General features: G+C 31.5%; 1 protein-coding gene across 1 annotated transcript; it reads right to left on the bottom strand.

Annotated features, from left to right (window-relative positions):
• Window positions 1-3,379: 3,379 nt before the first annotated feature.
• On the bottom strand, window positions 3,380-4,128 carry LOC18052379. Its single transcript, XM_006448123.2, has one exon. It carries the CDS (start codon window positions 4,014-4,016, stop codon window positions 3,624-3,626), a length of 393 nt encoding a protein of 130 aa, XP_006448186.1. The 5' UTR covers window positions 4,017-4,128; the 3' UTR covers window positions 3,380-3,623.
• Between the last annotated feature and the right edge of the window lie 4,247 nt (window positions 4,129-8,375).

Raw genomic sequence — 8,375 nt, 5'->3', positions numbered from 1 at the left:
TTGACAAAATATATCAGCTGACCACCAAACCATTAGTTGCCGTTTAAGTATAATGACGTCAGAAGGGTAATTTGATCTTTTTATATGATACAAGTAATAATTTAAGGGTATACAAGTGATAATTTTTAAGAATAAAATCGTCAATTCACTGTAACTCCGTTAACTTTCAAACGGCAACTAACGGTTTGGTGGTCGGCTGATATATTTTGTCAACTAAGGTTGGACGATTGATACACTCTCAAAGTGTTGTAGTATTTTTGATAACAGAGCAAATATAGGGTATATGAATGATAATTTCCCTAATTATTAATACCCTACATATGACTTACATAAATTTGAATTTGACAATCTGATAATTTATATAAATATTGTACCATATATTATGTTAGCTTAATTAATAATTAATAATCATACTGATAAGGTAGTATTGACATCATTTATAAATAAAGAATTTTTTTTATAAAAATAAAAATATTAAAATAAAATAAATGTTCAATAAGTTTACCTTATAAAGACAAAATAGTAAATTTAATTTAAGTTAAAGCAATCTTAATAGTTAAATATAATAAATAAACTAAGAAAATAAATTAAGCTAGATTTGGTTAATCTAAATTTTTTTTTATTTGAAATTTTAAAAAATGATGTAAAATTTGTATAATTATTTTCTAGAAGTAAGCTCCAAAATTTATAAAATTTAATTGTTTATTAATATGCAACTAAAATTAATCCAATTACATGCTTGAGGAAAACCAATCGATATAACAATTACATATCCGTACTCGTTAAAATGCAGAAGGTACCAACTATGGAATACATTCATCACCAAAATTATAAGTTGACGTAAAAGGGTCGTCAAAACTCAAAACTAGTTTACGGATTTAAGTAGTGTTTACTTAATGAAGTGGGAGTGTGGAGTGTGAATTCCTCCAATTCCAGTGTTTACTTACCTTAAAAAATGGGAAAATGGGAGTGGGAATCCATGAGTCACCTCAATTTTGGAGTGGAGAGTGGAATTCCCACTCCCATGGGGGGAGGTGGGAGTGGGAATCCACTCCCCCCTCTTCTCATTTTATCTTTATAATTAAAATTAAAATAAATAAATAATATTTAATAAAATAAATAATATCATATTTATTAAAAATAATAATTATATCATATTTATTTTATTAAATTTAATAAAATAAAAATAAATAAATATTAATTATTTAATTAATTAATAATAATAAATATTTTATTCTAAAAAAATATTAATTTTGTACTATATTATCAATAATAATATTTCATTTGTGTTGCTATTATTAATAATTTTTATTCACATAATTTAAATTAAAATTAATAAAAAATTATGATTTACATAATTAAGAATATTAGTAATTATTATTAATTTATAAATATAATAAAATATTTATTTTATTTTCTAAATATATTTTTTATTAATTTTTTAATTACAAATTATAATTCTATACATAAGGATAAAATTATAATTTAAAATAATTTACTCTTAATCCAAGACGAAGTAAACAAATAATTGAGATTCTGATTGACAATCCATACTTTCATTTAGTCTAAGTAAACACCCTACTCCCACTCCCGCTCCACACTCCTAATCCAAGGATTCCCACTCCAATCCAAAAAGTAAACGCAGCATTAATATCTGTCTTTGTCTACTTGGTGAACTCAAAACTTTTAAACTTTAACATAATTGTTTCTTCAAGATATTCTTTTATTCTTTACAAATTTCAACAAAATTATGGTAAGCTGTAATTGAAGATTCAACTTTAAAGATATCCTCCTCAATTTAGCAGTCATCAAGAATTCTTTTATTTTAAATTTTAAATGATGGACGTATAGCATGCCGAAGGTACCCACATTCTTGCAGAGCCAGATTTATCAAATGGCAGATATCATTATCACACAAAAGAAACAACAGATACCATCACAAGTACGTCTTCCAAATGTAAAACAATCCGAAATGACCCAGAAAAGACTCCTCATCCCATGAGTACCAAATGACTAAATGTGTGATTCCAGAGAGCGAATGCTAGGCCTTGTTATTTGACAAATTTATACGCACAATTTTATGGTTTAAAGAACAAGATCATGGTGTTTTCAACTTCAAGTCACTAGAATTTAGTACAATCATGTATTAATGCAACTATTATAAATGAAACCTACAACGAATGAAACAAAGTTAACAACTGCATCTGGACCTATGAAGAAGTGTTTCAACAACTTGCACGAGTTTAAAAAACTGACAAGAAAAAATGTATATTTATCAGTAGGTACATAGTGTGGAGAACTCAATACTCATAGTGTGGAGAACTCAATACTAATTTCATAGAAAGGCAGTTTAAAAATAAGTCACGTGTGCAGAAAGCAGCTCCAATGTAATTGAACTGACAAAATGTAATCACATCCAAAGCCAGAATATATTATAGATATATGAGAAAAGCAATGATTGCATGAAATAAGATCCAGGTAATAAAAGCATAGCAAATTATGTTAAAGGCACATTCACTAGTCAGCAAGGTTTTATCAAAATATATGATTATACAAACCCGGTCTTGCTGAACCACACCATCTGGTCAGAAACATTACAAATGGCTGGAAGTACGAATTTCATACGGCAAGTGTAAAGAAAATGAAAAGACAATTCAATTGTATGTACTTGAAAGAAAAAAATGATAGGTTTTGGAAATGCAATGAAAAGACCAATAGATTGGCACCTCATAATGAGCAAGATCAAATAACTACTACATATCTAAACAATTACAAGCGGGTTTCACCTGTAACTGTTAACAAAGAAATCCTGCCAAGTTTCAATGGTGTTTATATGATACAATGGATATATTTTACATATATAAAGAGATACATTGACTTTTTTTATTAAAGAGATTCATCTGTTTATCATGTCACATTTATCATTTAGGACTCATGGAAAGAACAAAAGAATTAGTTAAACTGGAATATGATTTGGTAAAAATGCAATGATATGTAAGTTCAGAAAGAAAAATGAGCACGGTTATGAAAGTTGAATAAAAACAATTCAATAAGCAGTTCATGTTAAACATGCTTGTATCTGCCACAATATCTAGAAGATATTGCCAGCGCACCAATAATCCAAAAGCATATTCTTTATTCTCTCATTATTTCTTCGTGCATTAACATTCAACAATTTTTTTTTTTGAAAAAAAAATAATAACTTCAGAAGCTAAAAGATAATTACTTTAGTATATTAAGATATTGATAGATATTCAATTGACACCAAAAATACCCGCATTATATACCTTCCTACACACTGATAAGTTGGTAAATGAAAAATTAAACTGCTATTCAGTCGCATGAATCAGGTAACCTAAAAGATGAACACATTAGAACAGAATCCAAGTTTATATTTTTTCTCTCCAGTAACTTTACTGTCAAATAAAAGCAAAATATACGGAAACACAATCCCTAAATCAAAACTATTAACCAAATTTATATAATGAGTCAGTATTCGGAAGCTCTTCATCAAGATTCATATTAAAAAACAAGACCCACAAATTTCTAAAACCAGAAAGAAGAAATGCGAACAAGATTAAAAAACAAAGAAGAACACCTCAAATTAATCGTCAATCGTGAAATCACTCCTTGTTCTTGAGCCTCTCAATCCTCTGATTCAACTGCTCGATCTTGACAACAAGATGAGTAACCGAGTACAGCAACCAATAGAACACCAAAGCCGACGCGATCAACAGCGCGTTGCGTTGACTCTTCATGATGGACTTCTGGTGACGCAAGTGCTCCGTCGGCGAGCACGAGTCGCCCTCGCAGGAAGGCCGCGTCTCGTACTTCCAGTAGATGTCCAAGAGCAGGAACAGACAAAACGGCACCACCGACAAGAACGGCTTCAGGAGATTACGTGTCACGGCGACGAGCCCGCGGCGGATGCCGTCGAGTCCCGGAAGTGTTAGCATCAGCACCATGACGGCCTCTGCGGCCGCGGCGTATCCGAGCACAACCCATTCCAGAGCCATCGAGCGATTCGATCTGCGGAGCAACCCTAGATCTGTTGCCGTTTCAGGAAGAGTTTTGATTCTTTTCTTCGTTAGTAAGGAGCCTTTAGTTCTGATTGAAGAAATAGTGTGAGAGGGACGGGACTTCTTATGCAGAATCACATCGGTGAGCACACGTGGCGTGTTCGGGAGACAGGTGGCAGTTGTACATTGTAAAAGCTCTTGGGCCTCCTATAGTAATAATAGAAGTGTGTATTCAGAATTATCTACGGTGCTTTCAGATATCAACCATACTCTTTTCGCCTAGTGTGATTTTTTTGCGAGAAAAAAAAAACTTTTAATCACTATTCAAATTATTTTATACATTTGTTCCCTATGGCCACTAGAGGTGTTCAGAATTCAATTCGATCCGCTTAATTTATCCGATCCGTGAATATGTGGATTAGATATGAATTGAAAATTTAAAAATCCGCAGTCGATGGATTAGATATGGATTTACTTTTGTAAATCCGTAAAAATCCGTGAATCCGCAAAAAAATAAAATAATATATATATATATATATATATATATATAGTTAAAAAAATATTATAAATTTAATTAAAGAATATTATAAATGTGACATTACATAGTTACATAAGCACTATAACATATATTAACCATTACCCAATAATAATATAAAATAATTAAATAATCAAATATACAAATATAACTTGTAAAATTTGTAAAATAAAATAAAAGTAAAGTCACACGCACTAACAAAAGTAAAGTAACATAATGCCAAATTACCAACAATTTGCAAAGTCACCCAAAAGCAAAGTAGCATAACATCAAGTCACCAACAATTTGCAAACAAAAAATCATAAGCTTCCCCGTCGTCACATGCACTAGCAACACCCAATATTGGTTCGATACACCCTCGACACCAATTTGAAGGACGTCGGCTGTACAATTCCAATGAGAGCAAGCCATCTTCTTCCCCGAGTTCATCGAACCACTTCACAATTACTGGTTCTAGCCAAACAATTGCACTATCACAACCTTTAAGATCACCACCCATACTTCTCTTGGTTCCCATCGTTGTCGGCTCCGTAATCACCACTTTTCGACAAGTACAACAGCCTTGGTGAAGGATCAGACTGTGTTAGGTTTCAGAAACTTCGTCATTTCAATTAATTGTGGCTTTATTTGAACAATTAATCTTAGTGTGTTACATTTTGAAACTTTAAACGTATTATTGTAGCTTTATTTGAACAATTAATCTCAATCTACTATATTTTGAAACTTTGAATGTATTAATTTAGTTTTATTTAAATAATTAATTTGTTTAAATTTTATTCAATTTTAAATTTAATTGGTAGCAAAATTATTTTTATATTAATTTTTTTTAATTTCATTAGTTCATGGATTGAGGAGAACTAAATTTTTTTAATTCGGAAACTAATGCATAAAATGGTAGATTGGATATGGATTAAGTTAAATCCGCATCCGATCTGCAGATGTATGGATCAGATGCGGATTTAGTCAAATCCGCATCTGATCTGCAAATGTACGGATTGGATTTGGATTGAGTTTAATCAATCCGTGGATTGGATTGGATTGAAAAATTATAATCCACAAAATTGTGGATCGGATATGCATTAATGTCCAATCCGTAAAATCTGATCCGCGAACACCTCTAATGGTTACGTTTGGAAGATTGGATTAAATTGAATTAAATCTTAAAATTAGATTGAATTATACTCGATTATGTAGTATTATTTTTTATTTAATATAGTGTCAGCCAAGACTACGTTAAATTTAATTTAATGAAACTAAAATAACTATTTAAATATTATATTATTTTTAAATCATATTACTATTTTTTATTTAATATTTAGATTTTAACATTATCGGAATTAAATAAATTGAATAATTTTTTTATGTTTAATATATTACATATTAGTTAAAGTAAAATTATTGAATTAAAATTTTGATTAAATTTTAAATTTTTTAAAAAAGTTAACATTAAATTATTAAATAAACTTTTGATATTAGTAACAAATTTAGACTATTAAATATTTAGTCCTATCTAAACCAAAGACATGGATTAATAATGCTATGAATGTTGGATTAAAATTTAGACTAATTTATTAGTCCAATCACACCTTTTATCCAACATCCAATCATGGCTACTGGTTTCTATAGTAACCTATTAGCCCCACGTGTCATAAGTGTATCAATATTTTTACTACATATTTGCCCCTCATGTGAAACTGAAAGGAGATTGCCGCTAATTTTCTTAGCTCAAATGCAGAAAGATTAACCTCTCACCCACATTCATTTTAAATTTTTAACTAATAACGAACATGATTATGATTCTCTTTTGATTTGATCTTTATCTGAGCAAATTCTTTTAATATAATTGGTGATTAATAAATTAAAAGAAAAAGTAATTAAATCATAATCATCTACTAACACTAAAATACATGTGGCATAAGATCTGTAAAAGATCAGGAGGTAAAAGCTCATTTAGTCCATGTATTTTAAGATTAGTGTCCATTTAGTCCATATATTTTTAAAAATGCCTCGAAACATCCTTGTCGTTAAAGTATTAATACTTGTTATTTTTTATTTCTTTTGGCTTACTTTTACAATATTACCCTTTTATAATAATTTTTTTGTTTGGACATTAATAACAAGAAAATAATTAAATTACTAATTTAACCCTAAAAATAAAAAAAATTATAATTACTAATTTAACCCTAAAAATAAAAAAAATTATATTAATTTTTATTGTCAAAAATTGTATGCAAACTACCAAGTATGCAAATGGTGCTTGCAAAAAAATTAATATATATATATAATTTTTTTAGGGTTAAATTAGTAATTTAATTATTTTCTTTTTATTAATGTCCAAACAAAAAAATTATTATAAAAGGATAATATTGTAAAAGTAAGCCAAAAGAAATAAAAAGTGACAGTAGATGTATCAATACTTTAACAACAATGATGTTTCGAGGCAATTTTAAAAATACAGGGACTAAATAGACATTAATATTAAAATATAGAGACTAAATAAGCTTTTATCCAAAGATCAAGAGTGCTCAGATTAGGAGAGGATCCTGATTTTAACGAACAAAGTGTAATTTTAACTAAGTCATAAAGGAAAAAGACATTGTTTGGGAAGGAAACATGAGGCCAGTAATGAAGCGCCACATGTTAATATTTAAGAAATTAACTTATCTCGGGTACCACAGGTATCCTAGGTACCCCGGCTACTCTAGGTACTCTGGGGGTACCTCGGGTACACCATGTAAAGATATAAAAAGTTTTTGTAAAAATGTGAAGGGATATGTGGGCCCCGAATCTCAAAAGATCAGTTTAATACGTGTCAAAAAATAAGGAATTGGTAGGGAAATCTTGTGCCACAAGAAAGGAGACAACCACCTGTCACCCCAGTGAATCCGCCAAAAGTTTGATATTATGATAGTTGGGACCACCAGCTTTTCTTCCTACGCCTGCAAAATTACAACGGAATTGTAGAGGTACACGGGACGATTCCATTACGCCTAGCACGTGAATACGCCACAAACTTGCTCTCCACACATATTTTTAAAATTCCTAAGCCGCCATACGCATGAAAATAAGAATATTCCTGACATGTCAGCAGGGAATGCCACTAAAATAACGCCAATTAGCACGGCGACCGTGGTACACCATATAAATACTCAAGTTTATTTTTTATCAATTAAGTTAACACACACCAGGAAAACTAGGGTTTTTTCAACCTCAGAATCTCCATTACCGAGAGCTTGCAAGCTCTCTAATCTGAAATAACCCAACTCTGACTTGAGCGTCGGAGTGTGGTCGTCGGCCACCCTGGCTCCACCTCTGACCTCTTTTTTGGTTGTTTAGCAGGTTTAAGGCGAGTTTAACCAGTCCTCCGCATCTGAGTCAGACCCCCTCCATATCCACCGCCATCTCAATCCTCATTCACTTCACAAAAAGCCTAAACAACCCGCACGTGCCGAACAAGCGAGGCACCCCGCTCCCCAACAAAAATCAAATTTATTGTTCTTAGCTTGGTTTTGTGGTTTTTTATTCATTGACTCAAAATCAGCCGCAAACAATTGGCGCTGTCTGTGGGGAGCGCGCAAAAAGCCTCTACACGGTGCTAAGCTTGTCGGTACGTGTGCTTGCGCAACCATGGCACCCGACGTACCCACTGATAACTAAATGTTAGGTCATTATGGAGCGGAGGACCACGACAATTATGAGAGGGGTGACTCGACAAGGAGGGCATCCCGTCTAGAGAAAGGCAAATCAGTTAAGCAATCAACTGGTATTCACCCTGACGAGGAGCCCGTTACTCATAAACACTTTGAGGATTTACCTCAAGT

This window comes from Citrus clementina, unplaced genomic scaffold, assembly GCF_000493195.1.
Source record: "Citrus clementina cultivar Clemenules unplaced genomic scaffold, Citrus_clementina_v1.0 scaffold_2, whole genome shotgun sequence".
NCBI classification, from domain to species: domain Eukaryota; kingdom Viridiplantae; phylum Streptophyta; class Magnoliopsida; order Sapindales; family Rutaceae; genus Citrus; species Citrus x clementina.
The sequence above is the reverse complement of the archived record's forward strand: the minus strand, read 5'-3'. Positions and strand labels throughout refer to the sequence as shown.

Excerpts from the sequence above, each read along its gene's own strand:
- LOC18052379 (XM_006448123.2), bottom strand. The coding sequence starts at position 4,016 with ATGGCTCTGGAATGGGTTGTGCTCGGATACGCCGCGGCCGCAGAGGCC.